Genomic DNA, 15271 nt, shown 5'->3' with positions numbered 1-15271 from the left:
GGAGGGTGTGCGCGCTGTGCGCGATGCCGTAAACGCCATCGCCTCGTGTGATGACGCGTGCAAGAAATCAAGCGTTCTTCGTGCACTATGCGTCGCCGGTGACGAGGCAGCGACGCACGAGGATGTCTTCACAGCTACTGGAGGCGTGGCGATTCCGGATTTAAGCGAGCTCAAAGATATGGAGGCTGCTTTCGATTGGAACGCTGCGAAGACGAATGGGCGGATCGAACCAGCGCGTGGCATCGACGCTGATTTGGACGCCGCCGAAGATAAGCTCGCCGCGGCGGACGCTCAACTAGCGGCCTGGTTGGAGGAAGCACGCGTCCAGCTCGGAGGACACAAGACAGAGGTGTGCTTTGTGAACGCAAACAAAGACACGCACCTCGTCGAGGTTCCGGATCGGTTAGCTGCAAAAGTCCCGCACAACTGGGTGCGAGAGGGTAAGCGTAAGGGTTTCGAGCGATTCACGTGTGGAGAACTCGAACCTCTTCGCGCGAAGCGCGCGACGGCACAGGAGGCGCGTGAGGAAGCGCTGTCCGGTGTATTTCGTCGCGTCGTCGCCAAGTTTTGCGAGAACGCCGGGAAGTGGCAAGCCGCTGCGAGCGTGGGTGCAGTCATCGACGTTTTATCTTCCTTGGCCGTCGCCAGTGACGAGATGTACGCGTCTTGCAGCGCCGTGTGCACGCCCAAGGTGCATCCAGCGCCTGCGCAAAGCGAATCGGCCACGCTCGTGTCCAAAAACCTCTCTCATCCCTGTGCCCTGTCGTTGGCGCGTTCGTTCGTCCCGAACGACGCTCGGCTGGGAGGGGAACACCCTGGGTTTTGCCTAATCACCGGTCCGAACATGGGTGGAAAGTCGACGTACATTAGGCAGGTGTGTTTGGCTGCCATCATGGCTCACGTCGGCGCGGATGTGCCAGCTTCTAAATTCGAGATGACCGCCATGGATGCGGTCTTCGTGAGAATGGGTGCGAAGGATAACCTCGCCGGCGGTCAGTCGACGTTCATGGTGGAACTCAGCGAAACGGCGGCGATGTTGCGTCGAGCGACGACGAACTCGCTCGTCGCGTTGGACGAACTCGGACGCGGGACGGCGACCGCGGATGGCACCGCCATGCGTTGTTACCTCTTTGTCGCGGACGAGCGCTGAAACTGTAAGGGCGCCGCGTTGGCGTCGTGCCGCCCTCGAGCGCACGGTGCGATCTTCAAAAAATCGTCAAAATCGTACACCAACTTGTCAGCGGTGCAGCACGACCACCCTTTCTTGGTCTCGTGGAAAATCGGCGCGCCGGAGTGAAAACGCACGCGTCGCCGGCGTTGTCCCGTTCGCGGAACTTCAATCCACATCCCGGACGCTTGCACGTTTGCCACGCGTCCGGGATGTGGATTGAAGGGGGCGACGGAGACGAACGATTGGTGCGTCGAGGCGCCGAGAGCGGTCGAGTTGGGCGAGAGCGCGAGTGGGGTGATCGTGAGCGCGTGCGCGGGATCGAGGAACTCGGTGTGCGTGACGACGAGGGATGATTCGTCGTCTTGCGAGGCGTACGCGTGGGGATGGAACTCGCATCGCGCGCTCGGATTTTCGTACGAGGAGCGCGAACGAGCTCATGCCGCCGCACGAAACCTGAGCCACGGGCGCCGGGAGCGAGACCTTTCGAGGCGGCCACAACAACGCGCGAATTGGCGCCCAATCTCTATCCGGAATCGATGTATTCCGATGCTCGGCGTTCGCATCCGGCGGCCCGGCTTGCGCGTACTCGTTCCCGCCGTAACCGTACGCCACCCCATCGGAATCGACGCACACCGCGTGCCAACCCCCGCTCGCGATCGCCACCACGTTAATTCGTTCCCCATCTTCAGTTTTCATCGATGAGTGCCTCTTCGGCGTCTTCACGTGTAACTCATCGCACTCCTCGTACGAAAATCCGAGCGCGCGATGCGAGTTCCATCCCCACGCGTACGCCTCGCAAGACGACGAATCATCCCTCGTCGTCACGCACACCGAGTTCCTCGATCCCGCGCACGCGCTCACGATCACCCCACTCGCGCTCTCGCCCAACTCGACCGCTCTCGGCGCCTCGACGCACCAATCGTTCGTCTCCGTCGCCCCCGGCGTCGGCGCCTCCGCCGCGCCCAACTGTCCATCCTCCCCGCATCCCCACGCGAAGAGCGTCGACGTCCCCCCACCCCTTCCCGACGCCGCGGACGGCATCGAACGATCGTTCCGACGCGTCCGAGCGTCGCGCGCGTCCAAACGCGCGCGCAATCAAATCAATCCTCAATCCTTCACACCGCTCCGACGCGCCCGAGCGTCGCGCGCGATCGCGACGCGCGTCCTCCGACGCCCCCGACGCGCGATCGACCCCTCGCGCGCGTCCACCGTCGTCGCCCACGCGCGCGTCGCCCGATGTCGTCCATCATTCGTGCGCGATGTGCGCACATCATCAATCATTCGCGATCGACACATCGCGACGCCGCGTCCGCACACGGCGCCGCGTCGACATGTCCGCGCGCGCGCGTCCACCGCTCGTGCGGCATCGCGTCGCCGTCGTCCCCGCGCGCGTCGAGCGCGTCGGTCGCGACGCGCGCGCGTGGGGTTTCGCACGACGGCGCGATCGCACGACGCGCGGCGATGACGACGACGACGCTCGCGCTCGGGCTCGGCCACGTCCTCGCGCTCGGTCGAGGCGACCGGGCGTGGGCGTTCGAGCGACCGCGGGCGGGGTACGCGCGGTACGTCGACGCGATCGATGGGTACCGCGTCGATCGACCGAGCGATTGGATCGAGGTCAAGGGGAGCGGGAACGATGTGTTTTTTCGAGACCCGAGAGAGGTGGAGACGAACGCGTTCGTGGAGGTGAGCTCGCCGACGAGCAGTGGGTACGGGTCGGTGAGAGACTTGGGGACGCCGGAGGAGGCGGCGGAGAAGGTGCTGGATCGGTATCTGGGGGAGTTGATGTCGACGCGTTTGGGCGTGCGCCGGGAGAAGGAAGTCGTGCGGGCGAGAGAGGTTACGGGGAAGGATGGGAAGGCGTATTACGACGTCGAGGTGAGGATTTCGAGCTATAGCGCGCGAAATCAGTACGGTTTAACGGCGGAGGATCGGCCGCAGTCGTTGGAGTGGGATCGGACGTTACGGGCGGCGCTCGGGACGGAGAACGGGAAGCTGTACGAATTGCGCTTGCAATCGCCGACGGAATCGTACGCGAGGAACACGGAGCGATTCGACGAGATGGTGGACTCGTTCCGAGTGTTCGAGGCGGATACGCCGAGCGTCCGCTCTGGGTTCGGGTTGTGATCGGGATCTCTAAAATTCGCCTCTATTTGTCGCTGCTAATGCTTAGATTTGATTACTTATAATTTTGCGAAGAAGCGTCACTTTCGCTCGAGCGTCGGCGCGTACCACTCACCGCTCTTCCTCGTGATCAATCGCGTCGGCGCCTTGAACAACGTCTCGTCCGCGGCGACGAACGCGGGAACGTCATCGTCACCGATGATCACGATAGTGCTCCCGCTTCCTGACATGAACACCACCGTTCCCTTGTCCTTGGTCGCCTCGGTGAGCTCCGCCTTTAACTCGGCGAGCTCCGGGAGAACCTTGAACGCGGGCGCTTCGAGATCGTTAATGCACACCGCTTCCGAGCACCCATCGCTCCCGATTCGCTTCAACAGTTCCAGCGGATCCGCGGTCGATCGTGAGTCGAGGTCCAAGGCTTTGAACACCGCTGGCGTTGAACATCCCATCGGCGGTTTCACCAAGAGCATCTTCGTCCCGAGATCCAACGGCGGCTCGACGTTGTCCACGATTTCCCCTCTCCCCGTGCAATACGCCGCACCGTTGGAAAAGAACACCGAGATATCACTCCCAATCTCCCCACTCCACTCCAACAACTCCGCCTCACTCGCCGGGTTCCCACAGAGCTCGTTCGCGGCGAAGAGCGTCGTCGCCGCGTTTCCGCTTCCGCCGCCCAAACCCGCGCCGTGCGGCACTCTCTTATCCAGCTCCACCCAAAAGTACTGCTCGATCCCCGTCTTCTTTCTGAACAGATTCAACGCCTTGATCACTAAATTACTCTCGTCCGTCGGTATGCTCGCGTCCGAACAGATCAGCGTGTCCTTCGTCTCGCTCGACGACTTTGCAAACTTCATCCCGTCGCCCAGGTCGACGACGTGGAACAGCGACGCCAACTCGTGGAACCCATCCGGTCTTCGAGCGGTGATTCTCAGGAAGAGATTGATCTTCGACGGCGAGAAGTACTCTCGGACGTCGATGCCGTCCGCCGCGAGCGCCCGCGCGAGCGACCCGCGCGGGGTGATGCGAGTGACTGAACGATCGCTTCGGGACGGATAGTTTTGTGTGCGATTTTTACGTCCCGTGTGCGCGCGCGCGGACGTTTGGGCGCTCAGAGACGACGCGCGTGCGAGCGACATCGTTGTTTCCGTCCGCACGCGGAGTTTCGCGCGCGCGTGACGACGGACCGCGTCGGTGTGTGCGGACGAGGTCTGTTCGGGCGTTGTTGGTATCTCATTCTTATCCGTTTCGTATTACACGCGCTCGAGTTCGTCTGAGATTGAATCGGTCTCGGAGATCTCGATCGGTTTGATCGCGGTGCGGAGCTCCATAGAGAGTGGCTCGGGGGTTTCGAGCGATTTCAGTTGAACGCTGAGGTCGTCCACGTCGACGAGGCTCTTGGCGTTTGCGCCGAATTGCTCGTACGGCGTGGCGGTGAGCGCGAAATCTATCGCCTCGGTGAATTGCTCTGGAGTGGCGGAGAATGGGCCGTCTAAATGACTCGGGATGATGGACTCGAAATCCCACGAGGCGACGACGTTCGACCATCGCTTAACGGTGTCACGTCTTCGTGGGAAGGCCAACACCGCGAGGATGGGCGGAACAAACATCGGCCTCGCGACGAGCGCCTCAAAATCATCTCTCCAGCTCGGATCCCACGTGAACCCATCCAATAAATCGTTGGCAATGTCGCCACTGAACTCAAATTTGACGGCGTTGGGATTGAAGAGCAAACCGAAGAGGACCGTTTTCCCCCACCCGTCGCTTCGCGCCTGCGCCGAGTTTGGCGGCGCGTCGCCCGGCTTATCCATCGATCGAACAAGTAGCGGCTGCGGGTTGATCTGGCACACCGGCGGCGCTTGCATGCTAACTTTTTCCATCACATCCGTGAGCACCACAGTCTTCGTTCGCTTGAGGTAAAACGCCGTATCGACGAACCACGGATCCTTAAAGTTGCGAAGCGACGACCCTCCGACGTGCAGCACGGCGTGCTCAATCTCATCCGCCCAAGGCACGTTCCGTTCGCCCCCCAGGCTTTCCATCGGCAGCGTCTTTGGCGACCCGTTCGGGTAGAACGGCACGTACGTCTCCAACGGCACGTCCACCGGAAAGGTCCAATTCTTTGGCGGCAACCACACGTCGGCGCTCGGAAAAAACTTGCTAAACGGACCGCTGTAAATCTTATGCTCGATCGCGGCGCTCCCGACGACGATGTGCTTCACCGGTCCGTGCGCGCGCTCCAACTCTCGCATCATCTTCACCAACTCCGGCGTGGGCGCGATCGGGTTATGCACCCATAATCCGCCGTCCTCCAACCGCGCCACCGTCATCCGCACGTTCACCAACACGTCCAACAACCCTTGGAGCTGATCAAACGTCCACACCTCCCCGCTCACCGCCTCCGCTCGCGCCGTCGCCTTACTTCCGTACGGCGCGAGCGGCAGGGCCCACCAATACGGATACCACCGCTCCGGGGCGATCGCCTTGGACGTCGCCGCGCCGTACGCGTCTTGCAGCGTCCGCGCGTAATTCGCCATCGCTCGCGCCGGTCCCTCGCTCACCAGCGATCCGAGCGCGGTTCCGAGCGCCAACAGGTTCCCTCGTCGGCTCACCCCAACGCCCGAGCTCTCGACGCGCGCGCGCGCGCCGTCGTCCGCGCTCGCGCGCGCGCGAGGGTTCATTCGCCGAGGACGCACCGTCGACCCATCCCTCGACCGCGACGCCAACGCCCGCGCGCGTCCTCCATCCACCGCGCTCGAACGCAGCGACATTATTCACCCGTCTCCACCGCCGACGGCGTCCCGTCACCGCCGCGCGCGCGCGACGCGAGGGGCGAATGATGCCGTCCCGATGGCCATCGCGTCCCGATGGATGCGCGCCACCGCTCCATCGTCGCCGCGCCGTCGACGCGAGCGCGCCACGCGCGCGCGCGAGAGAGCATGGGCGGAGAAAAATATCGCGACGACGTCCGCGGGCGACGCGCGGCGATCGCGCGCGCGACGTTCGCGCGGGCGGTGCGTCGAGAGGCGTCTCGAGGCGCCGATGGGTGGGACGCGCTTGACGACGTCGTGGACGACGACGATGGACGCGCGGTCGGTCGAGGACGGGCGCGGGGACGCATCGACGTCATCGGTGGGATCGCCGATTACTCGGGGAGCGTCGTGGCGCAGCTGGCGACGCGGGCGGAGACGCGGGCGGAGGTGACGTTCGCGGAGGCGACGGATGGACGCGGGACGACGCGCGCGACGAGCGTGGATGGGGAGACGGGGCGCGTGATGCGATTCGAGGGAGGATTTATGGACGTGTACGACGCGAAGACGTTCGAGACGACGCGCACGAGGACGTTTTTCGACGGCGCGGCGGCGTCGGCGCGATGGGCGGCGTACGCGTGCGGAGCGCTGGGCGAGACGTTTCGAGCCATCTTGGCGGACGACGATGAGACGCTGGCGCGGACGCGGGCGTGGATTAAAGAGATCGCGAAGACGTGCGATTGTGAGATCAGAATCGAGTCGGACGTGCCGCAGGGGAAAGGCGTGGCGTCTTCGGCGGCGGTTGAAGTCGCCGTCGCCCGCGCGGCGTGCGATTATCTCGTGCGCTCGGGCGCGGCGTCGATGTCGAACGCGCGATTTCGTGCGCACGTGCAAATGATTCCTATGTACTGTCATCGCGCCGAGAACGACGTCGTCGGGGCGCCGTGCGGATTCATGGATCAGTACGCGTGTTTCCACTCGATGGTTGCGTCGCCGGGAAATTTTGTGGTGATCGATTGCGATTTACAGAAGACGACGGCGCCGGACGGACCAGAGACGGATTATCGATTCGTCCAGTTGCCTAAATCGCTACGCGTCTGGGGGATCGATTCGGGCGTTCGTCACTCGAATACCGGCGGGTCAGATTACTCGCACGTGCGATGCGCCACGTTTATGGGCAAGAAACAACTCGTGAACGAGATAAACGCTCGATTGAATGAATCGATCGTCTCCAGTGCGGTGAGTCTATGCAGTGTGATGTCAGCGCACGATTGGGACCGTGGTTCGTTGGGTAGTCCGGGCTCGTGGTCGCAACACATCGACGAGTCGATGACGGGAGAGCTGTTCCTCGCGCGATACGCAGGACACGACGACGAGCCGCACACATCCGTTCGCGCGGACGAAACATACGCCCTTCGTGCGTGTGTGTCGCATCCGCTCCGTGAACACGCTCGCGTGAGCGAATTCGTAGAAATCTTAGAGTCCTGGCCCTCGGCGGACGACGACGAAGCCGAAATCCTCCAGCTCGGCCGCCGACTCGGCGACCTCATGTTCGCCTCCCACGAAGGCTACGATTCCGTGGGACTCGGCTCAAGCGCGACGAGTCAATTATTGTACTGCATTCGCGACGCCGATCCGAATCGTGAGCACGTCTTCGGCGCCAAGATTACCGGCGGTGGCGCAGGAGGCGTCGTCGCCGTGCTCGGCCGGGACACCCCACAAGCCGCCGCGGTGATCGACCGCGCGCGCGCCGCGTACGCCGCGTCGACGGATCCGTCGCATCAGCCCGCGATTCTGCACGCGACGCACGCGAGCGATCGAGCGTAGTTGAAGCTGTGGCGCGACTGGGACGGAGATCGGGGCGCGATGCGCGTCGGATGCGTCCTACTCCGTCCCACCGCGCTCGCCTCGAGACGAATCCGCGCGTCGAGCACCTCTGCGATCGTTCGTCCTTTCACGGTGTACCACGCCGATTGGGCGCGCGTGGATCTTCCGGACGGTCACAGGTTTCCGATGGATAAGTATCAGCTCGCGCGACTGGCGTTGCAAAACGATGATACGCTGCGAGGAAAGATCGAGCTCAGGGCGAGTCCGTTGGTCGACATAGAGGATTTAGAGGCGGCACACTGTGGGGAGTACGTTCGTAAGGTGCTGACGCGAACGCTGAGCGAGCAAGAGGTGCGCACGATCGGTTTTCCGATGGGTGAGCAAAACGTAACTCGGAGCTTGGCGTCGACGGGCGGGACAGTGGCGTGCGCACGAGAGGTTTTAGCGGGGTTTGGGGCAAGGGCGGCGGCGCAGCTCGCGGGGGGCACGCACCACGCATATCGAGATCGTGGCGAGGGGTTTTGCGTATTCAACGACATCGGTACGGCGATACGGGTCGTGCAGCGGGACGAGTTACTACCTAGAGATCGGAAGATACTGGTTATCGATCTGGACGTGCATCAGGGGAACGGTACGGCGAAGATGTTCGAGCACGATCAGCAGGTGGTGACGTTTTCGATGCATGGGGAGAAGAACTATCCTATCAAGACACGCGAGCGGTCGACGCATGATGTTGGGCTCCCGGATGACGCAAACGACGAGATGTTCTTAGAACAGCTTGATCATTGGCTACCGCGTTTATGGCAAGAGTACGAGCCTGGGTTGGTGTTTTACCAGGCGGGCGTCGACGCGCTTGCGCAAGACTCGTTCGGTAGGCTCGGGATGACGCGAAACGGTCTACTTCGTAGAAACAACGCCGTGTACTCCATGTGTATCTCGACGAACACACCCCTCGTGATCACCATGGGTGGCGGGTATTCCAAGCCGATTCAGGCGAGCTTGGACGCGCACGTGGACGTTTTTAGATCCGCCGCGATGCGTTACACGGCTCCGTGAAGGTAGATAGCTCTAGGTAGTAAAAAATTGTGTACAAATCATAATCAATCAAATCAAATCATCGTGCGCGTGCCCACAAGCGCATCCGAACGATTCGACGTCGAGCTTAAGCGTCAATCGCCACTCACCGTTATCGGCGTCTATCGCCGGCGAACGATGGACGATGGCTTGCCCCTTGCTCGTCGAGCCGTCGACGTATGTCCATCGCTCGCCCTTTAGCAAACACACCGCGCACTCCCTAACTGCTCTTGGCGGTGCGAACCTCTCCGCCAAACTTTTCAAAACATCCGATACGACGTTTCCACCGCTCGCGTTCGCCTTGGCGATGATCCCGCTCGTGCGCTCGTCCAATACCTCCGTCCCGGCGCCGAAGTACGTAACCATGCAACGCGCACTCGTGTGATCGACGTGCAACCGCGAGCACAGGGTCGATCGAAGCAAACTGAGATTTACCAAGACCCGCTCATCTTTATCCATCGGTACCGCTCGCGCGAACCCCCTGACGACGCGCGCGATGTCATCGCACAGGACATCGAGCGCCGCCTCGCTCGACGTCGCGTCCGCGAACAACGCTCTTCGCACCTCCAGCCCCCCCACGTCCGCGTCGACGCGCGCTTTCCGCTCAAAACTCTCCGCGGTGCGAAAGTACTCGCGAAGGTTCGTCTTCGACAGCGCTTCTCGCACGTCATCGCGCTCGAAAACGATGAACGCGACGTCCTTTTCTGAAATGTTTCGAAAACTCTCGAAATCATCATCTTCGCTCGTTCCGACGCTCCGTCGACGCGTCACCGTCGATGCGGACGCCCTAGTCGCCGCACCACACGCGCGTTCGCTCTTTCCACGGCTTTGCGCGCGCGTGACGGACGAAACGCGCGACGCAAGCGTCATTTCGCGTCGCGCAATGAAAACGTCAGCGGCTCCCTCGCGCGCCTCGTGCGTCGCGCGCGCGCGCGCGCGACGGGCGAGACGCGCGAGACCGCACTCGAGGGCGTTATCGGAAGACGCGTGCGCGCGAGCGTGCGGGTACGACCCGGAGGAGAAGGCGAGAGAGATGTTGTCCAGACTCTTGACGCTGAGCGCGACGCGCGTGATCATGGCACAGGCGGACGGGCAAGGGAATGAGTGCAGCGAGGACGTGAATATTTCAAAGATCACGAGCGTTTTCTTGGATGAGCTGGAGCGGAGGCCGATGACGGGGAACGGGAGCGCGTTCGTGGAGCGCTTGATGGCGAGCGCCGACGGGGACACGCGGTTAGCGGCGGTGAGGCTCATCGAGGTGCGAAGGACGTACGCGGAAGAGGATTTCGATTGGGAAGAGGTTGTAGAAGAGACGGTTAAGTTGTGTGAGAAGCAGAGGCTGGAATTGTTGAAGGATCACGCGACGAAGAGTTTAGACTAGTCAAGCGCTGAATCGTTCGGCTCGGGGCACAAATGTTGTATCAGTAAAGCGGTTTTTGCGAATCACTCGTTGTACCGTCGTCGCGTTCTTCGAAAATCATCATTTCTTCGTCGACGGCGGGATTTCTCCGCGCTCGTAGTACTCCATACGCTCGAAGCGACCGTTTTCGATCCAGAACTGGATTTGCGCGCCGAGCGACGGACCGACGTTGGGTACTTTGAGCTTACCCTTGCTGATTGCGATCCCGTTCGTGACCTCGAAATCGATCTCACGAATACTCATCGCGGCTTTGCGGTAGGAAGCCGCCTTCATCGGGTCCTCGGGCGAGGTCTTCGCCGCGGCGAAGATGGCCTCGAGCGCGGCGCACAGCGCGGCGTTGGCCGGATTCCTCGGCGCCGGTCCACCAGCCTTCTCCTCAGCCGTGAGCGGAGGGAACGACTCCTTGAGCAGGTTGAACGCCGTCTTCACATCATATTCGTCGTTGTAATCGATCGAGGCCTGAAGCTTGGTGTAGCACTCTCGCACGGCGTCATTATCTGCCTGCGGGAGCGTCAGCTTGTGCTCGCGGCAAATCTCCAACATCTTCTTTGCCATGTCGATCGGCGGAAGCGTGCCAAGATCTTCTGGAAACTCCACCGGCTTTTCCATCCCCGCGTTCACGTCATCCTCCTCGTCGTCGGAGATCTCGTCCCCTGGATGGCGCCATGGAAGTCTCGTCTGCGGGGTCTCGTTCTTCGCGTCGTCGGAGTAGTTGAACGAGCACTTCACCAAGCCCCCAATGTTCTTGTCCCAGTACCCCTGGCATCTCCATCTCCCCTGTCCCTTGTGATGCTCATCCTTGTACGTCACTCTGAGCGTCACCTTCTTCGGCGCGCACTTCGGACACATCGGGTACCGTCCCCAGAGCTCTCCGTCGACGCAGTGCGCGACGAAATCCGGCTTCTTATAATTGATGCGCTTGTTCTTCTGTCCAATCTCGCTCTGCGGCATTCTGTTTATCTGTGATCGCGAAGAGAAAATCGTCCGTCAGTTCTCGTCGTACGTTCACGCCGCGCGCGTCGTCGTCATCGTCGTCGTCGTTGTCGTCCAATAATCCTCTTCGCTTTGTCCGGTCGCACCTTCATGTACTGCTTCAACTCATCCAACGTCATCGCGCTATACTTCGCATGCAACGCCTCGTCCTGCACCACCCCGGTCGCGATATCGTATCCTTGCTTCATCGGTTCGTTCTTCGCCTTGATCGATCCCTCGTTCGCGTCACCGTCGCTCTCTTTCTTTATTTTTTTGCTCGCTTTTGATTTTTTCGTAATCTTCATCGTGATCTCCTCGTCGTCTCGCTCCTCTCCGGGCGTGAAATCATCGTCCGAATTATCATCGGTGTACTCTCGCTTCAGCGCTTTCGGTTTTCTGGGCGGCATCGCGCGTTGAGACGCGTCACGGAGTGCGGATGTGCGGTCGAGTCTCCGAATCGCGAATCCACCACCGCAGTGCTCGACGCGCCATGTCCGACGTCGAGGACGTGCGAGTCGGCGCGCGGGCGAAGAGCGTCCACGCGTTGGTCATGCGCGCGCGAGCGATCATGCTCGAGCCTTCGTGCGCGAGAAAGGCGAAGATGACGGCGATGACGAAGCGATGGTGGTCGTCTCTCGGAACGCGTGAAACGGCGATCGATGACGATTCGATGGGCGACGCGGACGTCCGGGGTGCTTTTCGTGGTCTAGAGAGTCGCGCGGAGTGCGCGAGCGTGGTGGAGGAACCGGCGCGGGATGCGTTCGCGGGCGGCGTGGTGGATCCTTCGAAGACCCGGAGGTTGGGAAACGGCGGCACGGACGCGTCGCGGACGGCGATCTTACATTCGCTTGCGAGCATTGAATCGTGGGCGATGATCTTGGCGTGGGATTGTATTCAACGATTCGGTGAACAACGGGCGATGCCGGTCGGGTTTTACGACGATTTCGTAGATTTGGCGTCGGATGAGGGACGACACTTTGAGCTGTTGGCGAAGCGGTTGGAGGAGCGCGGATTGGAACGTTACGGGGAGCTGGAGGCGCACGATGGGTTGTGGAGGACGGCGAGGGAGACGGCACACTCACTCGAGGCGCGATTGGTCGTCGAGCACTGCGTGCACGAAGCCAGAGGCTTGGACGTGCTGCCGACGACGATAATGAAATTTAGGCGAAACGGCGATGAGCCTTCGGCGACGCTCTTAGAGAACGTCGTGTACCCGGAAGAGATCACGCACTGCGCCTCGGGTTTGCGATGGTTTAAGTATTTGCACGCGCGAGACGGCGGTGGGGATGCGACGGAGGAGTACTCGGAGTCGAGCTCGGCGGTGAGCGCGTTTCACGAAATTGTCCGATCGCACTTTAGAGGCGCGCTCAAGCCGCCGTTCAACGACGAAGCACGCGCGAAGGCTGGTTTCACCCCGGTGTGGTACGAACCGCTCGCCGTGAAACCGTTCGTCGTTGACAAGGCGTAGGATTACATTTCATGCAGTAGACGATAGACTAGTTTTTTGTAGCGGCGACTACGGACGTCGATCGATCGAGAAGAACACGAACGCCGCGCCGATCGGTTCCATCCCATCAATCATCCCCATCCTCCGTCTCGCGCGCTCGTATCTCCACCGCGCGCGCGTTCGACTCAACACTCTTTCGTACGTTGCTCACGAGCGCGTGCGCGGAATCTCGCACGATCGCATTCGACCGCCCCGAGCCCGAGTCGTCCGTCGCCGCGCGCTCGACAACTTTCCCTGCGAGCTCACACGACTTCTTCGCGCGCTTAAACGCCCGCGCACCGTCCTCACTCGTCGTGTTCGCGAACGACGCGACCGTTTTCGCCGTCTCGCTCGACGCGGACGCCCGCGCGCGCGCCATCTGTGGACGAGAAACGATCGAGACGTCACTTGTTGGCACCCCGCGCGCGACGACGCGCGCGACGCACCCGTTCGTTCGTCTCGCGGACGACGCGCTCGAGCGCGCTCGCGGCGGTGCGCGCGGTGACTTGGACGTCGTCGATGTCGTTCGTGGCGCGAGACTTGGTGCGTTCGCGCATTTTGAGGCGCTCGAGAGTGCGGTTTCGTTCGAGAGGAAGAATTCGCGCGCGCACGAGACGAATCGTCGCGATACCGACGCTACTTAGATGACATGACGACTTTTACTTCTTCGACGGTTTCATCGCGAATGAAACTTTCCCAGCGTTTGTGGGCTTGACCCCGCCCGCGTGGGTGGCCAAGCGCGTCGGCGGCGCCGGCGAGGCGGAGGACGCCTGCTCGCGGCGCTTTGTCGCCATCGGATCGGCTTGCTTGGTTTGAGCCGCCCGAACCTGACCGCTGAGAACGACGTAGGGCGTCGCTTGCTCGCGCTGAGTGGTCTTGATGCGCTCATCCATGACACTAGATTGCTGAAGCCGTTTTTGTTCCTCTTGATACTGCTGCAAACGCTTCTCGCGCTTCATTCGTCCCGGTTCAATTCCGTGGAATCGATGGCACAGCTCTCTAAACGCCTCCTTCGGAGTGAGTTTGCGCCCGAACTCGTCGAACTTGTCCAATCTGAAGCCAAACTTGTATCCATCGCTCGTCGTCGCGTCGTCCACGGCGAGCGCCTCCAGGACGTGCTTCTTGTCGTGATGATCCTTCAAATCATTCGCGCGACCGCTCCATCGCGTGTTTTGCGTATCGTCGAGTTGCGCCTTCTCCTTGAGCAGAGCCAGCGTGCTCGCCAAGCCTTGTTTTACGACGTGCTTTTCGGCGAGTACCGGTACGACGTCCGTCGTCGGCTCCGTCTGCACGTCGGGCGGCGGTGGGGGCACGTCCGGCATCTCGTCTTCGCCGTCGGCGGGCGGCGGCGGCGGTACGTCGGGCATCTCCTCCTCTCCCGGCGGCGGCGGTGGGACGTCGGGCATCTCGGCCTCGATCAGGTCGTCATCATCGTCCTTCGCGTTGGTGATTCCTTGAACGAATTCGGACATGTCGGTGAAGACCAAGGACTCGGCGGGCGCCTCGGCGGTTTCGCGAGCTCGGGCCTCATCCGCGAGACGCCGCGCCGCCACCTGAGCGGCGATGTCATCTGGTGCCGCTCGCGCCGGCTTTGCCGCCGCCATCTTTCGACTCCTCGCCAACGCGCGCGCGAGCTCGTCGTCCTCGTCCTCCTCGATTTCACCAGCCATCTCGGCGAGAATTTTCTTGTCGGTGACCTCGCGCGCCTTTTGCAAAGCGTTGACAAATTTAGCATCCTTTTCCGTCGTTTTCTCCTCCTCAGCCGCCGCGCGCTCACCGCGAGCGCGCCGAGAGCCGTGATCTCGCGTTTCGGGCGCCATGGCATCGTTTTCGAGCTCTGCGGCGTCGATGTGCTTCGTTCTCAATTTTTTGCGCATCTTCTTCTTCTTCTCGCGCTTGACAAACTTTGCCTGCATCTCCTCCTGCGTGTGAAAGTCAGCCTGCTGACCCTTCACCATCTCAGCGGTGTCTAATTTACCCCTGATCCCGGACAGTTCGGCGACGAGACGAGCCTTGATCTCAGCCTTTCGCTTTTCCTCGGCGGCGTCGATTCCGCCCTCGCCGTCGAGCTCCATCGCCTCCGCGTCCTCCTTCGCGTCGTACTTCCCGAGCACCGTCTTATCCCGCGCGTCCGCCTCGGCGAACGGATCGTCGGTCGCGCGCTTCGTCGCCTCCCTTCTCGCCTTTTTCCTCGACGCGCGTTCCGCCATTAACACGTTTTCCAATTCGTCCTCCGCGTCTTCGTCCAACACGCTCGCGTCCCTCAGCGTCAGCACCGTCTCCCGTCCCTCCGCGATCTCCTCCGCGGCGTGTCGAACCTTGATCCCTCGCAAATCTTTCGACGTGTACGTCGCCTCGGCGCCGCGTTTCGTCGCCTCGGCGCTCGCGTCGCTCGCGCTCGCGCTCGCCTCCGCGTCCGCGTCCCGCGCGTCCAACATCGCCCCCACGCG

At 61.8% G+C, this 15271-nt stretch overlaps 13 protein-coding genes across 13 annotated transcripts in view; 6 read left to right on the top strand and 7 right to left on the bottom strand.

Moving 5' to 3' along the window:
- On the top strand, nt 1-1150 carry OT_ostta16g01940 (DNA mismatch repair protein MutS-homologue MSH6; the record flags this gene model as incomplete). The annotated part of the gene is made up of 1 exon (XM_022985564.1): nt 1-1150. A coding segment is annotated over one exon (1150 nt), but the record flags the coding sequence as incomplete, so codon positions are not given.
- Nucleotides 1151-1205: 55 nt separating this feature from the next.
- OT_ostta16g01930 (Regulator of chromosome condensation, RCC1) lies at nt 1206-2212 on the bottom strand (the record flags this gene model as incomplete). Its single annotated transcript, XM_022985563.1, has 2 exons — nt 1206-1497; nt 1566-2212. 2 exons carry the CDS (start codon nt 2210-2212, stop codon nt 1206-1208), a joined length of 939 nt encoding a protein of 312 aa, XP_022840358.1.
- Nucleotides 2213-2632: 420 nt separating this feature from the next.
- OT_ostta16g01920 (Mog1/PsbP, alpha/beta/alpha sandwich) lies at nt 2633-3298 on the top strand (the record flags this gene model as incomplete). Its single annotated transcript, XM_022985562.1, has 1 exon — nt 2633-3298. One exon carries the CDS (start codon nt 2633-2635, stop codon nt 3296-3298), a length of 666 nt encoding a protein of 221 aa, XP_022840357.1.
- A 77-nt stretch (nt 3299-3375) lies between these two features.
- Nucleotides 3376-4431, bottom strand: OT_ostta16g01910 (4-diphosphocytidyl-2C-methyl-D-erythritol kinase; the record flags this gene model as incomplete). The annotated part of the gene is made up of 1 exon (XM_003083605.1): nt 3376-4431. One exon carries the CDS (start codon nt 4429-4431, stop codon nt 3376-3378), a length of 1056 nt encoding a protein of 351 aa, XP_003083653.1.
- A 114-nt stretch (nt 4432-4545) lies between these two features.
- OT_ostta16g01900 (Protein of unknown function DUF4336) lies at nt 4546-6063 on the bottom strand (the record flags this gene model as incomplete). Its single annotated transcript, XM_003083604.2, has 1 exon — nt 4546-6063. One exon carries the CDS (start codon nt 6061-6063, stop codon nt 4546-4548), a length of 1518 nt encoding a protein of 505 aa, XP_003083652.2.
- A 96-nt stretch (nt 6064-6159) lies between these two features.
- OT_ostta16g01890 (Ribosomal protein S5 domain 2-type fold,subgroup) lies at nt 6160-7869 on the top strand (the record flags this gene model as incomplete). The annotated part of the gene is made up of 1 exon (XM_022985561.1): nt 6160-7869. The coding sequence occupies one exon, from the start codon at nt 6160-6162 to the stop codon at nt 7867-7869; it is 1710 nt and encodes a 569-aa protein (XP_022840356.1).
- A 39-nt stretch (nt 7870-7908) lies between these two features.
- OT_ostta16g01885 (Histone deacetylase superfamily) lies at nt 7909-8925 on the top strand (the record flags this gene model as incomplete). The annotated part of the gene is made up of 1 exon (XM_003083603.2): nt 7909-8925. One exon carries the CDS (start codon nt 7909-7911, stop codon nt 8923-8925), a length of 1017 nt encoding a protein of 338 aa, XP_003083651.2.
- A 48-nt stretch (nt 8926-8973) lies between these two features.
- On the bottom strand, nt 8974-9813 carry OT_ostta16g01880 (Protein of unknown function DUF1826; the record flags this gene model as incomplete). Its single annotated transcript, XM_003083602.2, has 1 exon — nt 8974-9813. The coding sequence occupies one exon, from the start codon at nt 9811-9813 to the stop codon at nt 8974-8976; it is 840 nt and encodes a 279-aa protein (XP_003083650.2).
- Nucleotides 9814-9826: 13 nt separating this feature from the next.
- OT_ostta16g01870 (unnamed product) lies at nt 9827-10324 on the top strand (the record flags this gene model as incomplete). The annotated part of the gene is made up of 1 exon (XM_003083601.2): nt 9827-10324. The coding sequence occupies one exon, from the start codon at nt 9827-9829 to the stop codon at nt 10322-10324; it is 498 nt and encodes a 165-aa protein (XP_003083649.2).
- A 99-nt stretch (nt 10325-10423) lies between these two features.
- Nucleotides 10424-11742, bottom strand: OT_ostta16g01860 (DNA polymerase beta-like, N-terminal domain; the record flags this gene model as incomplete). The annotated part of the gene is made up of 2 exons (XM_003083600.2): nt 10424-11323; nt 11443-11742. 2 exons carry the CDS (start codon nt 11740-11742, stop codon nt 10424-10426), a joined length of 1200 nt encoding a protein of 399 aa, XP_003083648.2.
- Nucleotides 11743-11825: 83 nt separating this feature from the next.
- OT_ostta16g01850 (Uncharacterised conserved protein UCP012318) lies at nt 11826-12803 on the top strand (the record flags this gene model as incomplete). The annotated part of the gene is made up of 1 exon (XM_003083598.2): nt 11826-12803. The coding sequence occupies one exon, from the start codon at nt 11826-11828 to the stop codon at nt 12801-12803; it is 978 nt and encodes a 325-aa protein (XP_003083646.2).
- Nucleotides 12804-12909: 106 nt separating this feature from the next.
- Nucleotides 12910-13200, bottom strand: OT_ostta16g01840 (unnamed product; the record flags this gene model as incomplete). Its single annotated transcript, XM_022985559.1, has 1 exon — nt 12910-13200. One exon carries the CDS (start codon nt 13198-13200, stop codon nt 12910-12912), a length of 291 nt encoding a protein of 96 aa, XP_022840355.1.
- Nucleotides 13201-13480: 280 nt separating this feature from the next.
- The window catches only part of OT_ostta16g01830 (SART-1 protein), a gene marked incomplete at both ends in the record, with an annotated part of 2505 nt that continues 714 nt past the window's right edge, over nt 13481-15271 (bottom strand). Inside the window, one exon of the mRNA XM_022985558.1 lies at nt 13481-15271. This exon is cut by the window's right edge and continues 714 nt beyond it. Coding sequence (XP_022840354.1) covers nt 13481-15271 — 1791 coding nt within the window.

Source organism: Ostreococcus tauri (assembly GCF_000214015.3).
Source record: "Ostreococcus tauri WGS project CAID00000000 data, contig chromosome 16, whole genome shotgun sequence".
NCBI classification, from domain to species: domain Eukaryota; kingdom Viridiplantae; phylum Chlorophyta; class Mamiellophyceae; order Mamiellales; family Bathycoccaceae; genus Ostreococcus; species Ostreococcus tauri.
This window is presented reverse-complemented; position numbering and strand designations above follow the sequence as displayed.